The sequence below is a fragment of the Myotis nattereri genome (genome assembly GCF_964212035.1).
Source record: "Myotis nattereri genome assembly, chromosome: 5".
Lineage (NCBI taxonomy): Eukaryota > Metazoa > Chordata > Mammalia > Chiroptera > Vespertilionidae > Myotis > Myotis nattereri.
This window is the reverse complement of record NC_138080.1, coordinates 90,776,182-90,802,741: the sequence shown is the minus strand read 5'-3', so window position 1 is coordinate 90,802,741 and position 26,560 is coordinate 90,776,182. Positions and strand designations below refer to the sequence as shown.

At 40.7% G+C, this 26,560-nt stretch overlaps 1 protein-coding gene across 4 annotated transcripts in view; it reads right to left on the bottom strand.

Moving 5' to 3' along the window:
* Positions 1-284: 284 nt before the first annotated feature.
* The window catches only part of G3BP1 (G3BP stress granule assembly factor 1), a 55,043-nt gene continuing 28,767 nt past the window's right edge, over positions 285-26,560 (bottom strand). For 3 of the 4 annotated variants that reach the window (XM_081091058.1, XM_081091059.1, XM_081091060.1), the window contains 3 exons: positions 26,233-26,361; positions 25,811-25,920; positions 15,876-20,398 (listed from right to left, as the gene is read on the bottom strand). In XM_081091058.1, coding sequence (XP_080947184.1) covers positions 20,192-20,398; positions 25,811-25,920; positions 26,233-26,361 — 446 coding nt within the window. In that variant the 3' untranslated portion in view covers positions 15,876-20,191. Of the gene's footprint in view, positions 4,627-5,979; positions 6,094-15,875; positions 20,399-25,810; positions 25,921-26,232; positions 26,362-26,560 lie in introns of those variants that run through there. The other variant, XM_081091057.1, reaches the window with a different exon arrangement.

The following is a 26,560-nucleotide window of genomic DNA, read 5'->3' as shown; positions in this document are numbered from 1 at the left end:
ACGCCATGCCTATCTTCACGCCCACCCAGGTGGACACATGCCAAAGCTTCCGCCTCTGCTTCCACAGGGCTGTGCGGCCAGAGCGTGGCAGTGCGCGTGGGAAGAGCTGGAGCGCAGAAGGGAGTGACTAAAGAGATGGGACATTTCAGAGGCGCAAGGATGGAGAATGCAGATAGCCCTGCGCAGTCCTCACGTCTCAGGCTAAGGGTCGCGCCCGCCCCTCTCTGCTCCCTCTCGCTTCTGTGCTCCAGCACGCACCCCCTTACCGTCCACCACCGCCCAGAAACGCCACCATGGTCTTCTCATTATATTGCCAATATGCAATCTTTTTTATGGTTAAAAAAAAAAAGTAATAATCTCAAGAAATAATGTGCATAGACTTGAGTGTAAACAGATGCACTTTTTCAAATGTCTATTTTTTTGGAAAGTCTCTTTGGAATTGCAAATGGCTATATATTTGGGAAGGTGGGGTCGGTGGAATGAATGAATTTATTATAGGTGGTTCTGCAGAGTGAAGTTTTAAGAGGGAGAGGCGGGTATTGAAGCTGCTACAGCTTAGATATATACGGGTGGGAAGAAATGGGAATGTGTAGAAAGTCTGTTCATTATATTTTGACATTTCATGTACCGCAAATAATGTGGGAGCTTGGGGGGGGGGGGGGAGTGACCCCATTACATTTTTATAAGTCTTTTTTTTTTCTTTTTCGGTGCTTTGTTTAGCTTTAACATTTAGGAAAGTTGGACAACTATTTCTCTTTCCTTCTAACTCTCATGTGCCAGACCTAACCCTGGATAGGGAGGGCACCCCAGAAAGAAAGGAGAGACTAGAACATGGATTGTAAGGGGAGGGAGATCCAGCAGAAGGGCCCAGCTGCTCTCAGATGGCAGCCTGCAAGGGGGGCTGCAGAGGAAAGAGGGGCTGTCTCCGGTAGCCTCTGCCCCTCTCTGCCAACCCCACCAGGCCTGAAGCACTGGCACCACGGCTGTGGCCTTCTCCCCTCTCTGGTCAGTAACCAGGATACCGGGTTCCACTCCTTTCTTTGCACTTTAGTGTCTTGGCTTTGGCTCAGTCAGTCGATGGTAAGACAGAGCTGACAATCAGTTTGTACTGCGGCTTGGGATTTCACTTGTGTCTTTAGAGTGTCCCCAACCTGGGACAGGACCCAGATGAGACGCTGGTAGCCTAACCCCTCCCTAAAGCACTTTCCCGTAGGGACTCTTCTCCTGTTCCCTGAGGCACAATCGCTGATGCCTACAGAGGCCAAGACAAGGATCTAGAAGGACTTAGGGAAAGGAGATGCACTATGCAGCCAAAAAGGGATTTGGCTCTGGGGCTTAAGGACAGAGCTGTTTACAGGGGCTTCCAAGGCCAGTGAATCATGCCTCCCCTTCTCGGGGCTGTGCAAACCAGAGAGCTGAACTGTGTTCTGGCCCCGGATGATGTGGGCAAAACCTGGAATCTTTTTCTGAGAAGCACTGACAGAGGGGAGCCAAGTGGGGGGGGGGGGGGGGGCCTCTCATCCAAGACCATCCTTTCCCACCATAAACTTGTGTCTATGGAAGAAAAGTTAAGTAGAGGGATTGGAACACTACCAGTTCAAGACCAGCATATCCGCCTTTGAGCTGCTATTAGCGCCTTTCGCCAGCACGATGTTCACTTTATTTAAGGGGGAAGCTCCATTCGTGAGTCTTCGAAGAGGCTACTAGCCCCTTTCACTTAGCACTTTATTTAAAAGAAAAATTACTTTTTAATGAAAAAATTAAAGAGGCCCTTCTCCCTACTTTACTCATTGCTGGTCTGAATTCGGAAAGCCTGAAGTCTGGGTGAGTCAGGCAACGAAGGCGCCAGGCCCTGCAGGGGACAAGAGACAGTGCCAATTGTTGAGACATTCTGCCTCCACTCAAACAGCAAAACCCGCAGATTTCAAACTGGGCCCCTGAATGAAGCGTCCGGAATCTCTGAGACAGAAACCCCCGGGCCATTTGCCCAAGCCCGGCTGGGTCCTTGACCTTCGGCCCATATTCAACTTGCGGGCCCACTGGGAGCTGCCGGGTCTAGCAGACAGTATCCAACAGACAACAGAATGATCTCCTTAGGACACCCTTAGGACACAGAGCGGGGATGTCACTGGAATCTTCTCTTGGATTATCCCAAACATGGGATCCCTCATGAAAAACAAATGTGAGTGGATGCCTTACAGCAGGGAAAGGAACCTGAATTCTAGGCCTGCCTCTAACCTGCTGGGTGACTTGGGGTAAATGATTAAGCTTTACTTTCTCTAAATGCATGTGGGGAGAGTGGCGTAGGTGGCCTCTAACTCCCTCCTCGCTCTAACTGTGCTTGAGCTGGTCTTCGGGATATTCACACCGCAAACAGTTTAATGTAACCCTGACTTCTGAACCTCCCCGGTGGACACGCACATATATGTACACACGTACGTGGACCCACACAATTCTAGTTGCCCTCCTTTGAAAAATTGGCAGTTTCGTTTTTTCTCTTGCTCTGCTTTACCAAAGGGGAACCGCGGTGGGGTAAATATCAGCCATTATAAAGTCAAAACTGGTATCATGCCTACAGGGCGCATGCTCAAGAAGTCATTCTCATTCGTGTATAATGTCAGTAAGGATTTAGCAATAAACTTCATGGACTTCATCATTACAGAAAATCAAACTAGAGGATTTAGGCCAAATACTTTTTAGGTGGCTCCAACAAATAGGACAATACTTTTTGAATTTATGGTTTAGAGGATACCATGGCTTAGCACTACACCTGCCAAGTGCCACTGTGAGGGGGAAACTGACTTAGGTGTAATGAGTGGTTCACTGGTTTTCACACCCTACATATGTATAGACCAGTATCTATGCATGAAGGGAGAGTTTATACTGGCACAGAGGAGTTGATTTCACCCACCCCCAAAACTGCAGCTATTCCTGGGAGCCAAATTTAGGAGATAGCAATTAAGCAGACAGATTAATACCAGTAACTTCCCACCTATTAGTTTATAATGTATCTCATTTGTTTCAAGAGCAGCCTAAATAAATGACTCAGCTCTGCCACCCTCTGGTCCTTTTAAACATTTAAAAACCTGCTCTTAGCTAAAGCTATGGGGAATGACCAAGGACGGCCGTGAATAGAAAGAAAATTGAGTGTGCATGCTCACGAGAGATACCTTGAATATAACTCTATTTTTAGTTCAAGTCTAGAAAGACAAAAGGTCATTTGATCCAAATTATTTCTTCTTTTAAGCTTTCGATAAATAAGAAATGTATCCTTCTATGAAGCTCACCAATCTTTTTCAAAGGCTTTTTTTTTTTTGTACTGGGGAGAAAGTAAATATGGCAGGACATGGTTCCTTTCCTTCAAAGTACCCATTTTTGTGAGCATCATTAAAAAGAGGCTCTATAATGTTAGGTTGCCAAGTAGATTGGTGCCCCAGGTAAGCGGATACAATCACTGATAAGTCGGTCTTTTGTGAAAATTAGATTCCTTAGTTAATTGCAACACACTGACATTGAAGGGAGTTGTCATTGTGTCTGCAGGAACTGCCTCCTTGGTAAGAACAGCTGGCAAGCAGAGGGCTCGGTAGTGGTGCAATCGTGCCAGCTTCAGGACTGGGTTGAAATCTGGGATTTGCCGCCATTCCCCAGTCCAGCTGGAAGCCAAGGCCTGGACAATGAGCACCCCTCTGGAAGCTATCTGATTTATTCAACCAGCACCTGCTGCACACTCTACCCCCACTCTGCAAGGCAGTGAGGAGATGGGGTTTTCTCTCTGCACTCCATTTTTCGGATTAACCAGAAAGCTTCTCTGAGGGGCTGGTGAGGTCTGTTGAGAAAGAGTGAATGGCTCTCTACCCATGATATAAAGCATCGTTAATTCATGAACCAAAGAGACCAAAAATTCTCTAAATAGACAAGCAGGAAAGAGGTTTTTAAGATATAGTTTAGCTTTTTTCCCCTTCTCTTGGAAACCCACTCTAGAAGTTTGAACTAAGGACCCCCTCTTTTCCTGCAGCTCCATGAAGATAGCAACAGGAGCTTATCCTGGCCAATGGGAAGTATAAAAGAACTAGGGCCTTGCTTGATTGAGCTGGCTTACTTTTAACAACTTGTATCAGTGTAAGGAAGAGCGTATGTTGGACAGGTTTTGGTCTCACAGTATCCTGAAATTCCAACAGGCAGAACACCTTGGATAGGTTGAAATCCCTGTAGATTCAAACTTTTAAAGCCCTAGCCGGTTTGTCTCAGTGGATAGAGAGTCGGCCTGTGGACTGAAGGGTTGTCACAGCGTGTGCAGATGGCAACCAATCAATGTGTTTCTCTTACATCGATAGTTCTCTCTGTTCTTCCCTCTCTCTTCTTTTAGTTCAAGTCTAGAAATCACTTTTAAAAATCACTTTTAAATATCCTGAAATGCTTCCCTCCCCACCCTAAACCAATATCAAGAGAATGAAAACACTGACTTTTTTCTGACTGTCCACGCTGAAGATCTGAGGATACCAAGGCGTTCAAGGGTGCCCTGCAAGCATCTCTCCCAGGCCTGAGTGGCCTAGAATCGTGAGGGCCCAGGCTAGATGATGCTTCTATCAATTTTTCATCCTGTTGCTTCCTTAAGGATTTCTCAAGCTGTAAAGACAGCAATGGCAGGAAACGGGTTTGCTCATACGTGGGTGCTATTTCATGCTGTTTAGATGGAGCTGTGTGGTTATTTAAAGTGATAATTAAGGTGCTTTATCATTCTTTGGAACAGCAAAATGAATTCCAAAGTAGAAATTATTGTCCAATAATTTTTAGGATCATTAAGGCTTTTTCAGCTAGCATCCAAACCATTACTTCTTCCTCCGTTGCTCCCCTCCTCCCACCACCTCCCTCTGTCTGCATCTCCTCTGTCTCATCAGTCTGCGCATCTCATTTTGAGACTAAGCTCTGCCAGAGGATGCTGGTTTATTTCTGAGGGGGCGGAGATGTGCGGGGACTAGAACGGACCTAGGAGCTCCTGTCTCATTTGTTTTAAGGCTTAGGTTTCTATTCCCTTCTCTGGCCCGTGCAGTTTGAAATTTCACTGCTCTGAAAATCTACACGGGAACACTGGGTCAAGAAGTCAGAGTATAGAGAATGGCAAGCCAAAAATATACCCTTCAGAGAGCCCAGCAACAAAAATGGTATTTTACATAAGGCCAATAACCAGCTACAGAGCAGTACCAGCTAACTAGTCTGAGGATGAAAAGCACTTGCTGGCTGCATGCAGGTTCCAGGCATAATGGATCCCCATCCCCACACCTGAGCTGCTTCACAGTCAGCTGCATTGCCTTGTTCCTGGCCTGCCACCCTTTTTCAGATCCAGCTGCTTTCTTATGCAACCTTAGAAACCCAGTGTCCTATTTAAACACATCTGCCTTCCAAGGTAGACAGAGGTCAGTTGGAAAAGGTCCTCATTCTGGCGCTACCTTGGGCTCACGTTTCTTGGCTGGCTTACTTCCCTGTAAAAAGAGGGGATTGGCCCTAGCCGGTTTGGTTCAGTGGATAGAACATTGGCCTGCAGACTGAAGGGTGCCAGGTTCGATTCTGGTCAAGGGCATGTACCTCGGTTGCAGGCTTGATCCTGGTTGGGGCACGTGCCAGAGGCAACCAATCAATGTGTCTCTCTCACATCGATGTTTTCTCTCTCAGTCTCTCCCCGTCCCTTCCACTCTCTAAAAATCAATGGAAAAATATCCTTGGTTGAGGATTAACAAAAAAGAGGGGGTTGAAGGAGAATTTTCAAAGCCAAACTCTGGATACTTTCATGGGAAGGACGTGTTATAAAATGCTTCACTATTTCCCCATTTCACTGTCACACTTAGAGCCTTCCAGGGACAGGTAGGGAGAGGTTGAGACAGAGGGGTCTTGGCCCTCAAGGAGATTACAGTTTTCACTTTCCTGCCATCAGTCAAGGTATTTCCCAGCACCGAGGACTTGCCTCTCAGACTAGCTTCTCACCTGCGAATGCCATCAAACACCAGGACATTGCACCGGGCATTTTAGCAGGCATGTCCTGTGGAGGCTGTGGCCCACTTTCCAGGGCACTTGTGTGAATTCGCTCTGCCAGAGCCTCTGGAAGAATCAAAGAGAAATGTGTCAGAGCAGAACCCATGAAACTGCCCTCGGGAAGTGACTGCAGTGACTCCAGTCCCCTCCCAGCCTGATCCCAGCCCCCTAACAGACATAATTTAAATATAACCAGAAACTTCCAGCAAGACTGAAGAATATTTCCGTTAATGTAGGTGTAGTTACAGGCAGAAAAAATGGGACTGCTCCAGACAATTGGGGGGGGGGGGGGGTCATCTAAATTCATACCATTAGGTAGGCTACACTAATAAAAAGAAAAAAATATTAGAGCAAGTGTAGCTGGAGTTGGGCCAGCGCTCTCCACTCCAGCTGTCTCCACTCCCCACCCCCAAACAAAACCTCACCCTGGCAACCCTGAAATTGCTTCCACACTCCTGTAGCTCCAACAAACACTGTTTGTCATCAGAAAACACTGCTCCTGTCTTTCCCAACAGGGATGTGTTTATGCTCTATTTCAACGGGATCTCTTCAAAATGTCAATAGGGTGACATGACAAATGTTCTCAGTCTCCCTTCATCTGGCCCTGGAATTAATGAGAATATTGCAGACAAATTTTTTCTTGTTCCCAATGTTAAAAATTAAGACTTAAAATTAACACTGTAAAGAATTTCATATTTCCCATAATAATATGGAAACCATATTGTAAACCATTTCCTACCATCACCATATAGCTAGCCACTCCTTCTTTGCCCCTGAAAAAGATTCAAATCAGGGATGTTTTTTAAAAGACCTCAAAAAATAAATAAAATAAGAAGAGCCCTCTAAAAGGGATAGCTGTTTCTATAAAACGAATATAGCAAAATGGTAACTGTGTATTCCAGGTGGTTAATAGAGATAGTCATCTAAAATGCTTCCACATTTTCCCCAGTTTTCTAGGGCCTCAATTTTCTTATCAGTAAAACAGGAGTAGTCAAGCTTGAAGCGTTTTCCCAGCTGTAAAGTTTTTCAAAAGGCCACTTCTCTAGTTGTCTTTTAATTGCAGAAAAAAATAGGAGGCCTTCTCGCAGACTCTAAGGTGGCCCCACTCTACATCTCATCCTCTCAGCTTTCCTCTAAATCCATTCCAGGTTCCCTCATATGGTGGGAAGGGCACCAGCTTGGAGGTGCAACTACCAAAAGGCACACTATCCTGAACAAGACCATTACCTCTCTGACCTTCAGTTTCTTTATGGTTCAGGGGCAGTAATCTCCACATCACAGGTCCAATGTCCAGGTAAAATGACATCATGACTGCTAACTCCACCCCTACATTGCAAACTGGAAAGCATTCTCAGGATCTCAATCGCTATGAAACTCTCATCACTTCTTCCTGTTTGCCAGAAGAGGTCATCAAAGAGCTTTCTTTCCAAACCCAGACAGACTCCAAAAGGCCAAATCGACCGCCCTTCAGAGCAGCTGACTGACATCTCATGACCAGCTCAAGGCCCTCCTCACTGGTGAAATCACTCTGCTCACTGTTGCGCCTGGGCACGCTCTAGAGACCTCAATTCTAGTCCTGGTTACACTGATCAAGCTCCTGCATCCCTTTACCCAGAGATGTGAGCACCCACTGAACAGAAGGCACCATATTAAGTTCTGCGAATAGTTGCCATTCACATGCAGAGTAGTAGCGGACTGTGAAGAAACCTGGACTATCACAATTCTGCTATTGAACACCTCCTGTGTGTTTTTAAATTAAATAACAGAATTTCCACAATGGCCCTGATCTTATTTCTCATTTTACAGTTGAGGACAGTGGGCTCCAAAAGTTCCTTTCACCAGCCCAAGTCGAAACCTTGCAGAATTTGGACATGGTTCTAAAGACAATGGGAAGCTAAGATTTGGAAACAGGCTTGACAGGTTTACATCTTCCACTTTCTGTTTTTGACCTTCAACAAATTATTTCACCGTGACCTCAGTCACCCACCTACCTCCCAAATTGTTGACTATAAAAATAAGTAATTGATGTAGTTTGTCATAAAAAAGCAGAATATATGAGATTAGTCCATTTTAACTGAATCTTATAACTTAATAAAAATTATGGAGCCTTTGGTACTTTCCAGTATACGAAAATTTAACTCCTATAATCTGTTAAATACCAGGGAGTACTATCTTGTACTAGAATGGAAATCCATCATCTTTTAGATCAAGAACCAAACGAGACAATCCTCGGTCTTCATCTTCTCAGAAGTTGGTCATAAGCAACATAAGCTTAGCCCATCTTAAAAGGCTGAGCACCTACTAATCCAGTGTCTGGTACATGAAGGATTTAGAGCAGATGTGAGGCCATGTTCCAGCTAGAGTTACGGAAGAACCCAAGCGGGGTGAGCAGCGGGCAGGTGGGAATCAAGGGCATTTGGAGGACAATGACAACACACTCCCTGCTAACAGTCCTGCAGGAGTGATTTGCGTGTGCCCGGAGTGGCCTAGATTTGCCTGGAATCAAGAGTAAGGACTACACCTTTTCTGGAGGTCTTCCCTAAATCTGGAATCCCTTTAAAACATTCACTCAACTAAGACGAGGCACATCCTACAAACACTGCAAGGCACGGGAATCAGAGGACTGTCCCTAACGACAGAATTTAAACTTAGTGAAGTGATATGGGATCTGGATAGGAGTCCTCCAACCCAGGGGATCATGTGGTAATAGAGACCAGAGAAAGAATTCAGAGGCGAGAAATTGGGTCTCACAGGAACCGCTCTTGGAGGACAGGACAGGTGAGCTCAGACTCTTAAAGTTATTTCCCATAGCAGTTTACTATCTGGATTTATATAATTGTGGTTTCACCTTTTAAATACGAGTAACTACTTATCCCAAGCAGGTGTTCAGGTAAAGAGGGAGCACCTCTCTATGAGATGCCATTGAAATGAGTAATAAAAGTGAGGGCAGACCGTAGCCACTTTGGCTCTGTGATAGACCGTCAGCCTGTGGACCAAAGGGCCTCGGGGTCAGTTCCAGTTAAGGGCACATATCTCAATTGCAGGCTCCTCGCTGGCCCTGGCCCTGGCCCTGGTCAGGGTGCGTGCAGGAGGCAACCAGTCCACGTTTCTCTCACATCACATTTTTCAGGTGAGAATTTAAAAAAAAAAATTTTTTTTTAAGTAGAAGCTGCTGCTTGTCTCCCCATCCTTTTGCTTCTGACCTAACAATCCCTTAAGTGACTTGATGTGCACAAACTAGGCCAGACCAGTTCACGGGACAAGGCCTCTGCTTACTCCAGTTCCTAGGACTCGGTTGGCCTGTCCATGTCTCTCCGCCTGCATCCAGAAGCTTGGCCTTTGGCAGAACGGGACCATGAGCTACAGCAGTGATGCCAGAATGTGTGGGCCACTGCTCTGAAGGTCAGGGCCAGTCCTGCATAGCTCTGCATGCTGGTGAGACAAAGGGCACTCTGAATGGCCTGTTGAGTGAGCCGTCAGGGTCACTGGGTGTGTAGGTAACTGCTATGTGCTATGTAATTAATTGCCTTGATATGATTTTTCAAAATGTCTCAGCATGGAGAAAGCAGCTCGGCCTCTCGGGGTTCATGTCAGAAGTGGAAGCTCAGGGAGGAGGTCTCCATAGTTCGTGTCATAGCCAGGACTAACCTACCTACACCTGCCTGTCATCCATCCACCTGCTGTTTATTAAATCACTGTGGCAAGAAGTGCAGTGTAAAAGCAGAGCATCAGAATAAAAGCCTCTTTTCTTACAATGTAAGAGGGGACAATAGAACTTCCAAAACAATCACCAATGAGGAATGCAGGAAATATGTATGAGAAAGGAGGGTGCCCAAAGTGGGCAGAAAACAGATCATGGAGCCTTTCAAGACCTGAGGGCCATTTGAGCAGTAGCACCTTAAAGAACAGGTGAGATTTTGACAGATGCGGAAAGAGTATTCCAGCAGAGGGAATAACAGGAGTAAAAACATGGAGGTAAAAAAAACAAGGGGCACGTACAAGGTACCACGATTATCCGTTTGGTTCAAGTGTTGTGAATGGTAGGCACAGATAAAGCATGGAGTACATCATAACAACCTTAAAGTTCTAACAGACCCGGGGCACACCTTCAGGGGCCGAGAGTTCATTCTATCTCCTTCCCATTAGCTGACACTTCCAGCCTCATTCAGATTCTCTATACTTATTTGGGGGAACTTACCTTTTCCTTCATCTTAGAAGTAGACATAGTACGCACTAGAAATTCACATCTTCAAGGGCATTAATTCACCCCGACATATAGGAAGCACTTAGGTTGTGCTCAGTAGGCACTGGAGAGGGGGATAATAGAGATACAATCAAGTCCTGATTCTACACTGAGATTGCTGGTCTATGGTGACTCTGAAAAACTTTCCAGAGCTTCATCTTTTGCCAGCCAGCCAGCCAGTACTTAGTACATGCAGGTACTTCTAAAGTAGAGCTTGTGGAGCAAATACTATTACCTTTTGTTAAACTGAATTAGGAAACAGCTGACCTGGAAGGAAAGTATAGCCTAGCATGTCCTTTTTATTTTCAGCTGCATCTAAAATGACTTCTCCCAACCTAGAGCATCTCTCCCTAGTCAAAGCATGAAGTCATGTTCATAAAGAAAAAAAGGTGTGAAGAGGAAAAAAGCCAAATATGAATTTTTTAAAAAAACAAATGTAACTGGTTTTTAATCAAGTCATTGCTAGTGTGTAAAATGAAAAGTTTCTTTCAGAAAGAGTTGCTTTCTTGATTAAACTCTTTAAAAAGAATACTGTGGGAAAAGAGATTAGAATTACCTACCCTAGTAAATGATTGGCCCAAATCTTTTTTAAAAGTGGTGCTTACATATCAAATAGTAGTTTGCTAAAATCAATTTTTTTCCACATTAGGTATTTCTACATCTTTCAAAGGTATGTGTACCATGCTCTGAGCATGCCATTAGCCAGAATATAGTAAGAAGCTAAAAAAGTGGGTGTTCCCATAATGCATTTCAAAGCATTTAAATTTAAAATTTATACCATGAATTTGTCATATTATTTCATATTTTAATCGTTCTATTTTCCAAGATTTAATCCATTATAGTATTTTCAGCACTAACAATAGTTAAATCCCAAAGGGGTGCATCCTACTTATCTATTGGACAGGTGAAACGCCTACCCAATGTGATTCTTGTGCATATTAGACAAACAATGGTGCAAAGGTCTCAAAAAGAACCCAAGAAACTATGCAGCCAAATTCTAATTTCAAGACAAGTCACAGCAAGGACCTCAGCTGCCTCTAAGTTTGAAAAACTGGACATCTTCCCTTCTGTAATTACATAGAAATGTACAAAGTGAACCACAAAGTGACCAAGACAAAACCCCTAATACTTTTAAGCCCTCTAGTAAGGTTGTCAAAGGGTGTCCGGGTCTCCTTGTCTGGATCTCATTGTCACGATCGACCTGTTGGCTAAAATCACTTCTCTAAAACTGAGAATTACTTCAATATAAAGAACTAGTGTCATTTGGGCAAAGAGCGGCTGGTGAATGATTGAAAGGGACAGTGACTGCTCACTTTCTAAGTGTTCAAACACACTGAAGTGTTTCCAAATCACAAATTATTTGGTCCTCTCTCCCAGGAAGGCCAGTTCCAGAGGCCTCATTCTCAAACTTGACTGGCCCAGGGAACCCATGGGAGGAGACCAAATTAACTTGCAGCCATATTTGTGAACACCCAGGAGGCATACCTGGTAACAGGATGAACAGGACTACTGGTGATATCCAATTCACTGCTAAGACATTAATGAGAAAGCAGTATTAGATTGATTTAAAACAGTCCAAAGTGAGTTGGAAATTATCAAATAAAGGCTCACTCATGCACTGGGGGAAAGGGTATTTTATTTACATGATTTATCATAAACTTAGTTTTAATTTTTTTTTTTTTTACTCAATATTATCCACTAAGAGGCCAGTTTCTGCCAATAGAACCAGTGTCCTATCTCGTCTCACCAAAGCAAATGGCTCCTGCATAACTGCAGCCATCTCCAAAGGACGCACCCTTCGTGTTTGCTCCATTTCATTAGTTTAGGTATCCGCACAAAAGACCTACCCTTTGTCTTAACAGTTACCTGATTTGATATTTAGGCAGAATTCTTCTGCAAGTGACTTTACATTTTTACATTTCTTTTTTTCCAAAAAGGTAGCTGCCAACTGAAATGTGTTGTGACAGGGGGTGGGGTAAACGTTTAGTATTTATTAACTTTCAAGAGCTCCAGCATATGTTACCTGAAACCTCACACATCAATTCATTACACTATAGCTACTCAAAGTTATTTTTAACCTCAAAGAACAGAAGGGCACCTATAATTCTGTGGTGACAATGCCAGCACAGGATGTGGAGACTGCTACAGGTAAGACAACTGAAGTTACAATTCTGTGATTCCCATACTTTAGGGAGATGTAAAATATATGCTGCGCTGGGCAGTATGAATTAGTTAAGCTACAAAGTGCTTGATCACCTATGATGGAAGTTCAAGATCACTCATACTTCCTCATAAGAGACTATAAAAGTCGTAAGCCCACAGAGTAGTAACTGACAGCTAGCCAAAGTAAAAGAGAGTTCTAAGAAATAGCTAGGGAAATCTTAAACAATTACGTGGCCTGGAAAACTGGGTCAGAATTACTCACGAAGCTCCTCATCCTTTCCCACAAGAAAATGTGACAGTATGTCTTTTATATGGAAATTTCTTTGTATATATGTATAAACTTGGTATGGCCTTAATGCTGCAGTTAAGGATTTGTTTGGCTACCACCTTAAGCAGCGTGTTAAGCAATCGCTTCCTTAATGTAACATTTTTACTTCTTACAGGACTCTTAACCTTAACCAACCTATTCCCTTTTGCCCCTTACTCCTCCCTGTTTTGCATGAAGTCATAAAAGTTATGGCAATTATTTTTTGGCTTGTAAAAAAAAAAAAAGTCTATTTCTGCAGTTTGAAGATGGAATGTAAAATTTCTGTGATACATGTATATAAAAATATATTTATTGAACCATCCATATACACATATCCATGCTGATTCCAATGAAAAAAATTAAAGTTTTCTGAAATTTTCTTTGTGGTTAATCCATAGTTGTTATTATTCAACCAACTTTGTATGTTAACTTTTGAAGTCTTATAATTACCCCAGAAAGAAACCTACATATGATCTGGAAAACATCACTTCACTTAAGACAGGCTTTATATTATTAATTCAAGAAATATTTATTGATATGTGCACTAGGGAGATACAAATACGACTCAGACACAGATCCTGCCCATCAGGAGCTTACAGTCTAGCAGGGGAGATAGAACACATACATGGGACCATAGTCAGAGCTGTTTCAGTTAAGATGAATCTAGCATGGGGTATAAGGAGGCTGGGGTAAGAAGAGGTCCAGGAAGCTGAGAGGCCACGGAAATGATCCCAGTGAGGAGAAAGATGTGAAAGACGGTTGAGGTAGAACTGGTAAGACTTAGCTGGACACTGGATGTGGGGAGCAAGAAAAAGGGAAGCAGACAGCGTAGACTTGGGGCATGGGTGATGCCGTGGACTGAAAGAACAATGGAGCAGGTTTGTGAGAAGAAATGAAATTTGGCACATAAACTTCTTCTACATACAAACAAATGCCTGGGATATACTGGGCACCTAAGTCAGGCCAAGGATGGAAGTACCTCAAAATGACCAGTGACTTCCTCTCTCCTCCACTCCCCCCCCGCCCTTAAAATTTCCCAACAATCCCCTCCACCATGAAATGTCATAGTGCCTAAAATTTATTCAATTAAGTCCTGGCTCTAGGCATACCTCCCTTTTGAAAATGAAAACAGAAATACACTAATTCATTCAACTCAATGAGTCATCATTAAATGCCTCTTTCCTACAGTCACTGTACCTTCGGTGGAATGCTGGGATTAATTTCCCAGTCCTTGTCCTCTAGGAGCTGTGGTCTAATGATGTAGTATAACAGATACAGGTCATTCTAATTCCAGGTTGAAGGCATAAGTTTTCAGGTAGGAGAAAGGTAGAAAGTGCTCTAGGAGGAACACATATTTTTTAAAAATGAAGATTGGGACAGACTGTCAAACAGAAGGGACAATGTGGAAGGAAAGAAGATGGGAATGAGTTTGTTCCTCATTTCAAATTCTGGCCAGATCAACCACCAAATAAAGGTTCCCCGCTCCTGTTGCAGATCTTTTCTCTCTCAGGGAAAAAGAACGATTAGTTCTTGAACTGGATCTTCAAAAAAATGACTTTGATGGCAAGGAATCTGGACGGGGGAGAGCAGATGCAAGTGTATCTTCAGGGAAGAGAGAGGCACTTGAAGCCACGGAGTCGCAATGCCTGGCCTCTCAGAGGAGCCAGGAGTAGTTCAGGATGGCTGGAGCATCGCTTCCATGAAGAATGGGAAAAATCACTGGAAAGGAAGGTTAGGACCCTGATACACACACGGCACTGCCAGGCACTGAACAGGGTACCTGCCTAAGACCAAATGGCTGCCCCTTAGGAGCTTACAGTTATAATACAAGGTGGAAAAGCACCACAATGTACAGAATGTAAAATGCTGACAGATTTAGGAGAAAATTACAGCTGAGTTTCAGCTATTAACACATTAGGATACCCAATAGCTTTCTGACAGCTAGCAGTAAACCCATCCCTGAGGGGAGCACATGTTAATGTCTTTCAACAGGCCCTGGTAGAAGTGGGCATTAAGACAGTTCTAAGGAAATGGAATAAACCTAGGTATGAAAACTGAGCTATATAGAAGCAACTGAGTGCATGTAAAATGTGGCTCCTTCCCCTTTCTCCCATATCCGGATCTTCAGCCAGCCTAGGGAGGACTAGCAATCTCCTCCGTGTTACTTCTACAGGCCGATCTGGGACTCTGTACCAATAATCAATTATCTGAGCACCTAGATCTTTGGAAAAATGAAGGTGTTATACAAATCATTTTAGTCCTTTCCAGCACTAACTTTCTATGATTCAATGAATTCTAGGAGCCTCTTCTGTCACTTGTGCTAATAATCAGAATGAGAAGAAATCTTTTAAGGAAACATTCAATTGTTTCTCATTTAAAAATTATGTTTTTTTTCCTTATAAATCACAAAATGATTTCTATACCATCAGCTAAGTTCCACCTCCACCTCACTCATCTTCAAAAGCTAACAACTACCTATATGAATTTTTTTTAACAAGTTATGTTCTACAATCTACTTAAGTGTGCACTGAATCTTTAAAGAAAGGAAGTTCTTTTCTTCTCCTTGCTGCCTTATGCCAGCTTCTCAGCATGTCTTCATTTAAAAGGGCCAAATCAGTATACATACACAATCTTCACAAAGACATTTAAGGATTTAAATAAAATCCAAAGTCAAATAGATGGTTCTAACAAAGCTTGGGGAAAGTTTCAGTAACCAAAATGGATAATTATAACAATAGTTAAAACTGCTTATATCCAGATTAAATAAGATATGATCATCCCTGAAATTACTACCAAAATAGGCAAACTTCCCCTAAGTGGGTTTATGAAAAAAGATTCGTTAAAATAATTCAATAGTAAATTTTTGGTAAACATCCCTTAATTTTCTTTTTTTAAGAAAATAAGACACATTGGGTAGATGCAAGTCCCTTGGAATCTGTGACATGGGCCACGTTTCAAAGTGCAAAACGTGTGGATTTCTAGTTGGCCAGGTCACCTGGTTTATGGGAGTAATAGTGGAACTGACTTCCAATACTATTTTCTTCCCCCAGGGCACTAAAAAAAAAAGCTACCAGGTTCAAATGGAAATTGGAGGAGAAGAGACTATCCAAGGTTTTCAAAATAAGTCACATAATCAAAAAGCAAACAACCTTTATTCTAAGCCATACTGTAGCATAAATCAAAACAAATAAAACTAGTGCTGTTAGGCCACCTCTAATCAACTCTTTATTCATTCAGGCCACGATGAGAGACTGTTTCATGAAAGCACAAGCAAAGCAGTCTAATTTCAGCATTACTCTGAGCTACATACATAGTCACTAAAAAGAATACAAATGGAAGTTTTATCTCACATGTGCCACCATTTTTCCTTTAGTTTAGTAAGAATTCACAAGCCTGCCTATGGTCCCCAGAACTTCAATATCACAGTATACAAATGAAAATCCCAAAAGGAATTACTACCTTAAAAGCAGAAATCCTTACATAATTATCTAGTACCACATAGCCAAAACTTGATCAGCAAGTTAAATCTACAACCTCATTCCACATAAGACATTGCCAAGTTGCTAACATTCATTCCTAAGGATTTTAAACATTTGTGAAAGACTGTCATGATTATCCAATGCCCATTTTCAGTATATTAGGCAATTTGCTAGAACCCTATATTCAAATAAATGTTGAAGTTGCTTCTTTTTCAAAGTTCAAGATTGCTTAATTAAAAGGTCATCTGTATGTAGCTCCTGCAGAAATTCTTTTAAGTAGCACAAAAATAAAACTTCAATATAAAAGATATCTTTAGATCAGTAGGTTTGACAAATGCAAGCATTTACATAAAAGAAATAGGCCATTCAGCATAAACAATGGTCTACAAATTTAAACCTCATAGGAGGATTATTTCCGTACAGATTCTAACGAATTGTTTTCTATAAAGTGCCTCATTTTCCACTAACTCATTAAATTCTACAAGGATTTTCAAATAAAGGGGTGAAGGAAGTATCAGAGGATGGCAGTTATAAGCACAAAACATAACTGCTATAAATTCACCTGGATTATGCTCTGATAAAAATATTATTCACATCCAGATTTCTAAATGTATTATCAAACCAGATAAGAAATTAATCTAACAAGTCATTATTGTTACCAAATAGTCTGCATATCAAAAGAAGCCCTATACTAATCATTTACATTATATTATTTACCCTATGGAAATGAAGAACAGATATGTTAACCTTGTTATGAATGTTTTATAGACCCTGGTTTCTATACTGTAGTAATTATATGGTCATATCCTATATCTTGATATGTTATTCAAATGTACTTATGTAGGCATTTTGGTTTTGGAGAAAAAGCATCAGTTTCGGAGGTCAATCTGCTCCTTGCTACATGGATGGTTTGGAGGCCTAGTCACATAGCTGCCCTGATGCCCATTTATCTATTACTTTGGGGAAAACAGTACCTAATCCACAGAGTCGTGAAAATTATTTTTCCAACCTAAACTAAAGTGCAATTTAACTAATACTGTGCAGTAACCTACTCAAATAATTATTTTTGGATAATTACTTTCACTGCTCCCCAGCAAAAGCTCAAAAAGTTGAGAACAAAGGCATACACAAGTCAAGACTAACCTCACCATAAAAGTACTTTTTTTAAGTTCCAAGGTGTATTTATTTTCAACAGTTCTTAAAAGACCAAGATGCACATTGAACTAATCTTATACCTAGTAAGTTACTAGGTAAGTAAGTAAGGGTGTTAAGCTCAGTAGAAAAGAACTAGACACTGGGCCATTCTTAGAAATGAAAAATTATATCTTAAAACCTGAAAAGATTGAATATGATGAGCTGATGCTGCCTATAGAAAAATCTTGCCTTATTTTATTTTCACTTTCTATCTGTGTGAATATATGTATCTCTACGGTACCATGTTTATACCATCAGCAATAATGGAAACAAAGATACCAGGATTTTTATAGTGTTAAAACATGATGCTAAATCCTACATATAAAAGTCCTATGCTATTCAAAACTCCACAATCACCCAAATTCTGATGAGCTGAAATTACTCAAGTAAACTTTTGTTTTCTGGAATTACAAAGTAACTCCTGGCAACAAGTTACAAGCAGCATCTAGCATAATGCTACCTTCTCCAAAAATTTTTTAAAACCACATATTGGTACAAATGAAGGAAAATGAGATATCTTACAGTAGATGTTACTATAATTGCTGAAAGAGCTATCTATTTGCTAATTCATTTATTTTTATTTATCTGAAGCTTTATTGCAAAGGAATGAGTCTTCAACTCCAGTTGTAGAAATCCACTGCTCCGCCCATCATGCATTTATAGGAAACTATCTATTTTTAATGCAGTTGCTTCATTTTTACAGAGCATGTGCACTGTTGATCCCTACCCACTAAATGCCAAATGCAGTGTCCCCCTCCAACACCCTTCACAATCTCACACATTTCCAATGTCCTCTAGTCTAGGATATAACAGCCCCAAATTGGGTACCACGGCATCTAGTTAGTACCCTTAAACCTGAGTAGAAAGAACTCCTATTTTGAAATGCATGGTTTAGTATTCACTTGTGAAAAATGATTTCTAGGTTATCCATAATTTATGTCTTTACAGTTACTGCAAAAATAACTCAGGCTAAGTTTTTTTCCTTTCCACCACAAGCTTAATATAAGCTACAGAAGTATAAGCTGGATTTCTCCTAATTATCACTGGCTAGGCCAAATGAAGTGGTTACCAAATAATCATTTAAACTGAACACCAAAACAGCCGTGTGATTCAGTTATATAAGTTTCTTTATATGAAGGAGATGCTGCCAATTTTCAAATATTTGAGGTATTGAGGACCAACTGATAACATCAAATTTCATTTTAGTTTAAGACTACACCCTTCAGCAAACCTAGTTTCCCAGTAACAGAAAAACAAACATTCCTATTCCTACTCACACTATCCTCAAACAACAGTCCTAAAGATGAATACTGTTAAGAAGAAAATAAGTTAAATTTGACAGCCTTGTTGCCCTTCAACTAGTAACAATGATAAGATACTACACAAAGGCTTGCTTCACAAATGTGTAAACAAAACCTTCACCCAAGTCATGCACAGCACTCAACAAACATACTACGTAAAACGAGTATTAGCCTACATGTCAGATTAAATTTTCTTCCCAGAAATATTTTAATAAGAATTGGCCATTTCAAAGAAACACCCACTGCATGTCCAGCGATAAAAGAGAACCAATAAAACAGAAAATTTACCATATAGCTATGATTTAAAGGAAAAAGACTAGCAGACACTCAAGCATATCAGCAAAGTCCAATGTGAAAATCACATTCCTTCTTGTGGGCTGATTAGAATTCTGAATAGATACCAAAATAAAATGCTGAGCTACTTAGGTCAAAGGACCTCTACAGAAGCACCCGTCCTCAAGGCATTCCAGTTTGAGACTCAATTTCAGACTAAAGCATAACAAGTGAACAGAAGACGCACAGTGAAAGAGGGGTTCCACAATTCCCAACATACTCTGAACCTGGAAAAAAACGAATCTAGACTTTTTTTATTATTTTTCTTTAAACAATTGCCAAGACCAGAATCAAAGATAAATAGAAGGCACAACAGTTTTGCTCTGGTTTTGTGTTCCTCAGATTGTGGTGGGGAGGGAGTTGTCTTTTTTTGTTTGTTTAACAAATACAAATTAAACATGAAAATAAATTCTACTTCAAAAAAACCCCTAATAATTTAAGAAAAGCACATCAGTTGCATTCTAGACATTTAAAACCTATCTCACAATTTAAAGTTCAACGGTAAAAAGAGTGGATTTTAAAATTATTTTGTGATCACATATCAAAAGAAAAAATTTCACTAACATCTTTTATTCAGTTTTTATCCATACCAGCGAGAATCAAAATTGTCAATTTTTCCAATGGCAGTTTCTCCACACCAGAAGGTAGTCATGACTCTCAAAAGAAACAATTTTGGGGTTTTTCCTGCCTTCAAATTATTTATCAAATCCTGTATTTTTCAAAGGCTTTTGAAACATGTACAAAATAAGTAAGAAATATCCCAATGAATGAAACATACCAAATGTCAGTAATAAGCGACACATTCCTTTGGGGAAATGGCTGTTTAAAAAAAAAAAAAAAAAAAAATCCAGTCTGTATATGCAAAGTAAAGCAAGGAAATTCAGTCTTTTTTTTCTTCTTCTTTAAAAATCCATTTTTCCTAAAATATCATTCCACAAAATTGGAAGTGAAGGAATAAAAGGTGAGGAGAGAAAAGAGGAAGGGAGGGAACACACACCATTAACACAAAAAGTAAAATTGTACAAACTTAAGCAGTTTATGAGAGACCAGGGTCATACTGCAAGATACCAAAGGATGGTTGAAGAAATCACCATTCTGCAGGAACGGGGTTTGTACTGCTGCGTGAAGATCAGTGAAGAGCAATTCACTGCCTTGGAGCAATTCCCCTTCCCACTCCAAATCCTGGTTTCTGCACCATGCCTCCACGGGGAGGGCCTCTCATTCCACCACCCAGCCCACCTCGAGGGCCTCCGGGTCCCCGCAGGCGGTTATCTCGCCGGTCTCCTTCCCGGGCAGCTCGATTCTTCTTCTCTTCCACATTCAGACGGACCTCACCCCTGAACATGATGGGCTGTAAGAGTCAAGGTGAGAAGACTTACACACAGTGCTGACCAACTACCAAGGCTAAAACAAAGCTATTATACAGAACCAGCAGCTTACAAATCACCTATGTCCTCACAGTTCCGTTTTTGTTTTAAATTCAGAATATATAATGTTCCCATTAACATAAACGTGGAAAGGTGACTAGATATGCAGGAGTATGCAGGCTAGTTCAAAAAAGTCCATTTAAACAGCATAGGAGTACAAGTAACTCTAATTGTACTTTATTAAAGTAGATCTTATGTTCCCATAGAATGACATAAATAGAATATAAGAATTGTCATCTCTATGAATTTCAAGCCTTTGAATAAAACCCCATCACCTAATGTGGAAAGATTGTGCTGCACATACTTATACAAAGTACATATACATCACAAAAGCTTTAATTTTATCAAAATACTAGTGTCCCATTACATGGATTCGTGCACACTGAAAGGAAATTAATTAGAAGTAATATTTTAAAATCGTTATTCACGTCCTGCTAATGAAAAGAAAATAGGATTCTACCAAGTCTCCTATCTACCTACTCCAGGACTTCTGTGAGGATCAAATGAGATGAGGCACGGGAAAACACTTCACAAACATTTGGTTAAACTGTAAAATGTTTGCACCTGGCTATAAAGCAAGTTGGGTTCCCTGGCTAAAGAAACTCCAAGGAGGCTAGTCTCCAGCGAGAGGAAGCCCAGTGTTGCTATGTGACGTCATTACCTGGCGCCCACAGCCACCGTTTCTAGGCTGGGCTGGGCTGTGGGGCACATTTTGCGCGATGGGATCTTAGCAGCGTTGGCTGCAATTTGGTGGGGTGTCACTCCAGGGAGGTGGCAGGGCCTGTGTCCCACTTGAGGGAAGCCAAATGTTGGTTTGTTGGTGCCAGGTCATTGGTGCCACTTATTTTTAAAAGGCCAGTGTGCGTCATTGCAGCTCCTGCGTTGGGCATCTGCTCCCTGGTGGCCAGTGCGTCATAGTTACTGGTAGGACAAACACTTAGCCTTTTATATCTATAATAATAAAAGCGTAACATGCAAATCAACCGAATGGCTGAACAGCAGAATGACCATCTGGACAACCATCCGGATGACTGTCTAGTTCAGTGATGGCGAACCTTTTGAGCTCGGCGTGTCAGCATTTTGAAAAACCCTAACTTAACTCTGGTGCCATGTCACATATAGAAATATTTGCAACCATAGTAAAACAAAGACTTACATTTTTTATATTTATTTTATATATTTAAATGCTATTTAACAAAGAAAAATCAACCAAAAAAAATGAGTTCCCGTGTCCTCTAACATGCATGTCATAGGTTCGCCATCACTGGTCTAGTTGAAGCCGGGGGTGCGAGGGCAGAGTCCCTTGCACGAATTTTATGCATCGGGCCTCTAGTATATAGATAATTTTCACAAAATGCTATTTGCCTTAGTAGAATTTTGAAAATACTGAGGACAATTAAGATAACATTATCTTATTAAAAGGAACACACTAAGTCTTTGGCTTTCCTTTTCATCCAATAGAGCTAAAGTAGAAACAAAGGTTTACTTCAAATTCTAATGAATTCAATGTATATGTTTCATTAGCAATCCTGTTTGCTAACTGAAATATTTTTAAAAATAAGTATCTAACAGAACTTGCTCTGCAGATACGTGTTCTATATGCTTCACATGTAGTCTCTCATTTGACCTTCACAACTCTCTGAGGGTTGTTGTTATACCTATTTTAGAGGCCAGCAAACTAAGGGCCAGGAAAGTTGAAGAACTCTCAGCTCATGGGCCACAGCACTAGTGAGTGAGTGATGGAAGAGGACTGTAAACCAAGCCATCCGGATTGGAAAGTATAAGCTTTGAACCACTACGCTACACAAAAGCATGTCAAATATCATGGTCATCAGGCTTATATAAGCTACTTCTGTACGCATAAAAAATTACTGAAGGGATTTCTATCAATACAGTGAGATGAGGAAAAAATTAAGTTACATTTGAAGTTCCCAAACTACAAAGACCTAATCTGAAAGTATACATTTAAAAAAGGCTTTTTTGAATTCGAATTTATACTTTAAATTCTAATTAAACATATTTATATTTGTACATTTATATTTTATTTAACACTTAAGATAAATATAAGTATTTTTATATAAATCACTTCACACACAATCTGAAGCACTGTTACATGCAATCTTCTAATACAATGGGAAGAATAAAATCATATTAAAGTCTGAAAGATTAAAGGGACATAGGTTTGGGCTGGGATATTTTGAAAACAGTTATGGAAAACATCTCTGGGAATTATCATAAGGGTAGAAGCAATCTGAATGAAAAGGTATCAGACATACGGCCCCTTTTCTGAAAAAATTTACTTCAAACAATTCTTATACATAAAGATGCCCTGGCTTACCCACATTCATAAAAGAAACAAAACCCTATCTTGGGCAATTAACTAGGAAGCCAGTATGGGAATATCATACCCTGCAAGGTAGGAGTGAGGAACCATTTTTCTGCTAAAGGCCAATTGGGTATTTATAACATTATTCACGGGCCATACAAAATTATCAACTTAATAATTAGGCTGCTAGATTTAGTCAAACATTTAATTAACTCACCCCTAATGCCTTGGCAGGGCCAGGCCAAATAATTTTGCGGGCCTCATACAGCCCACGGGCCAGATGTTCCCCACCCCTGCTGTAAGGAAACAAAGAATTCAAGCTGCGCCACAAAGCTTGGCCACTAGACCTATTGCATGCTCGATGATGGATTTATCCAAAGCCTACTGGAGATTTCTGGGTTCAATATTCTGTGGCCTTAGTGAGATAATAAGCTAGTTTTTCACTTCTCAAAAAGTTGTGCAGGAGATGCTTCACAAAAATAGTGGAGTCAATGTACACATCTCACTGGCACTCAAGATGCATACCTACAGGTTAAGGCTCACATAATGTTATGACCACATCAAACTTTGCAGAATATATCCATTAACATTCTGGAGAACCTCTGAGAAATAATGATCTACAACATTCCTATTACATGGTTAATAAAACATGCAGTTTTAATTTGCAGAGACTGAAAGCAGATTAGTGGTTGCCACGGGCTGGGTAGAGAGGATATGGGAAGAGACAGCTTAATGGGTAAGGGACTTACTTTTGATGAAAATGTTTGGGGTTTTTTTGGTTTTGTTTTGTGGGTTTTTTTTTTCTGATTCCTTTTTTTTATTTCAGAGAGGAAGGGAGAGGGTGAGACAGATAAAAACATCAATGATGAGAATCACTGATTGCCTGCCTCCTGCACGCCCCCTACTGGGGATAGAGCCTGCAACTTGGGCATGTGTCCACTGAGCCAAATTAGCTAGGGCTAATGAAAATGTTTTGAAACTAGATAGGTGTTAATAAATGTTACTGTACTGTACTCAAGTTATAGGGGGTACTTTGTAAATTATATAAATGTCTAACCACTATGCGGCACACCTTATAATATTGACTGTGAATTATAATAGAAATCATTTTTTAAAAGAAACAAACACATTAAAAAGTTTAAAAATAGAACTAAGGCCATAGCCGGTTTGACTCAGAGGATAGCGCGTCGGCCTGCGGACTGAAGGGTCCCCGATTCAATTCCAGTCAAGGGCACATGCCTGGGTTGTGGGCTCGATATCCAGTAGGAGGTGTACAGGAGAGAGCCAATCAATTATTCTCTCATCATCGATGTTTCTATTTCTCTTTCCCTTCCTCTCTGAAATCAATAAAAATGTATTTAAAAATAAGTAAATAAAATAAAACTAAGATGAGCCAGTGTGGCTCAGTTGGTTGGGGATTGCCCCATGCACCAAAAGGTTGATGATTGAAAAGTTGATTGTTCGATTCAATGTCAGGGCACATGCCTGGGTTGTTGGCTGGATCTCCAGGAGGGGACCTTCAGGAAGCAGCTGATCAATGTTCAGTTCTCACATCGATGCTTCTCTTTCTCGCTCTCCCTCTCCCATCCTCTCTCTCTAAAAATTCAATAAAAATATTTTAAGCCTTGCCTTAACCAGTTTGGCTCAGTGGACAGAGCCTCGGCCTGCAGCCTGAAGGGTCCCAGGTTTGATTCTGGTCAAGGGCATGTACTAGTGGGGGATGTGCAGGAGGCAGCTGATCGATGTCTCTCTCTCATCGATGTTTCTAACCCTCTATCCCTTTCCCTTCCTCTCTGTAAAAAATCACTAAAGTATATTAAAAAAAAAAAAAGAGTGGATTCTCAGAATTGGAAATATGATTTGTTAAAAAAATATATATATTTTAAGCCCTAACTGGTTTGGCTCAGTGGATAGAGCATCGGCCTGAGAACTGAAGGGTCCCAGGTTTGAGTCCAGACAAGGGCATGTACCTGGGTTGCGGGCACATACCCGGTAGGAGATGTGCAGGAGGCAGCTGATCGATGTTTCTCTCTCATCGATGTTTCTAACTCTCTATCCCTCTCCCTTCCTCTCTGTAAAAAATTAATAAAATATATTAAAGAAATATTTTAAGACTTAATTTTGTTTTGTGAATTTTACCTCAAATTTTAAAAAGTGAGGTTTTTAAATTCCCATATCCACCTCAGAAAATTAACAATTATTTATCTCTTTGTTCTTCTCTACTACTAGTGCTACAGGAAGTATTTTTTGCTAATGAAAGATGTCGGGGAAGGGAAGAGTTCTTTAGATCTATCATAAGATAATTCCAATTCTACGAATCCCTCTGTAATTAGACTAACAGTGATTTTTTTAAAATATATTTTTATTGATTTCAGAGAGGAAAAGAGAGAGAAACATCAATGATGACAGAGAATCATTGATCGGCTGGTTGCCTCCTGCATGCCCCACATTGGGGATTGAGCCGGAAATCCTGGCATGTGCCCTTACCTGAAATTGATCTCAGGAACCCTTCAGTCCGCAGGCCGACTCTCTATCCACTGAGCCAAACTGGCTAGGGAAGACTAACAGTAATTTTAATAAAAGCGGTTTCAGGTAATGTGACTCCAAACCCAGACTATTTACAGAATAAAAGGCAAAGCTCCTCATGCGTTTTATACCAAGACTACCCAGGGCAAACAGGCTCTTAAATTATCTTAGCTAAATGCAACATTGTATTTCATGTTCTACACAATAAGCCACCACCAAGAAAAGGAATTTGCATAACTCTCAGTGAAACGGGATTATTCTCATCATTCACTTATTAAAAAACTAAGTTATTTAGATAGAAGCTTTGTTTTTCTAAACTCCCAGGCAGTTCTTTTGATACTAAGGGTTGAACATCATAGAATATATTACCAAACATGTTGGAATGAATTGCACTTTACACATCAAACATAGTTATAAGGATAAATATTCCAAGAGCCAACACACATGCTTATAAAAAAAAAAAAAAAGATGAAAAGCTGCTTACCCTGTTGCTAAGGACCTTTTGGACAGGCTCAGAATCATCAAACACAACGAAACCAAAATTGGGTAATTTCCCACCGCTGTTAATGCGCAGCTCCACCACATTCCCATAATCTGCAAGTGAAATACAAACTCTCAAATAACTTATTAGGACATTTCATTTAAATATTACATGCACACTATCCAATACGACATGGCTATAGAGTACTTGAAATGTGGCTAGTTCAAAACAAGATATGCACTAAGTCTAAAAATACATGACTCTGAAGACTGAGAATAGAAAAATATATACCATCTTTTACATATTTTTATATGTTGAAATGACAGCTTAGATACTTTGTGTTAATAATTACATATGTGACTCATCTATTTCTATTGGGCAGTGCTGCATTAGATGACTCTAGTGTTTAAAACTCAATCACCTACTTTGAAAGAAATCTTTAAGCTCTGATTTGTCGACCTCATGAGGCAGATTGCCAATGAAGAGTTGGTGACTGTCAGGGTGTCGCACAATTCTTCGGGGTTCAACATCACCTTGCTCACCAGCCTCACGGACTTAAGAGAAAACAAAAGCAACAATGAAAGACAAAGACACCTTTCAGTGACTATTACATACAAGTGTTTTCTCTTTACCCTAAATACAGGTAATTTCAACTCTCAGGTAATTTTTTAATCTAAGAAAATATTGAGCAATGCCCTCCCCCAAAGAAAAACAAAGTACCCACTTCAAAATCCCCCAAACTAGAAAAGTCAT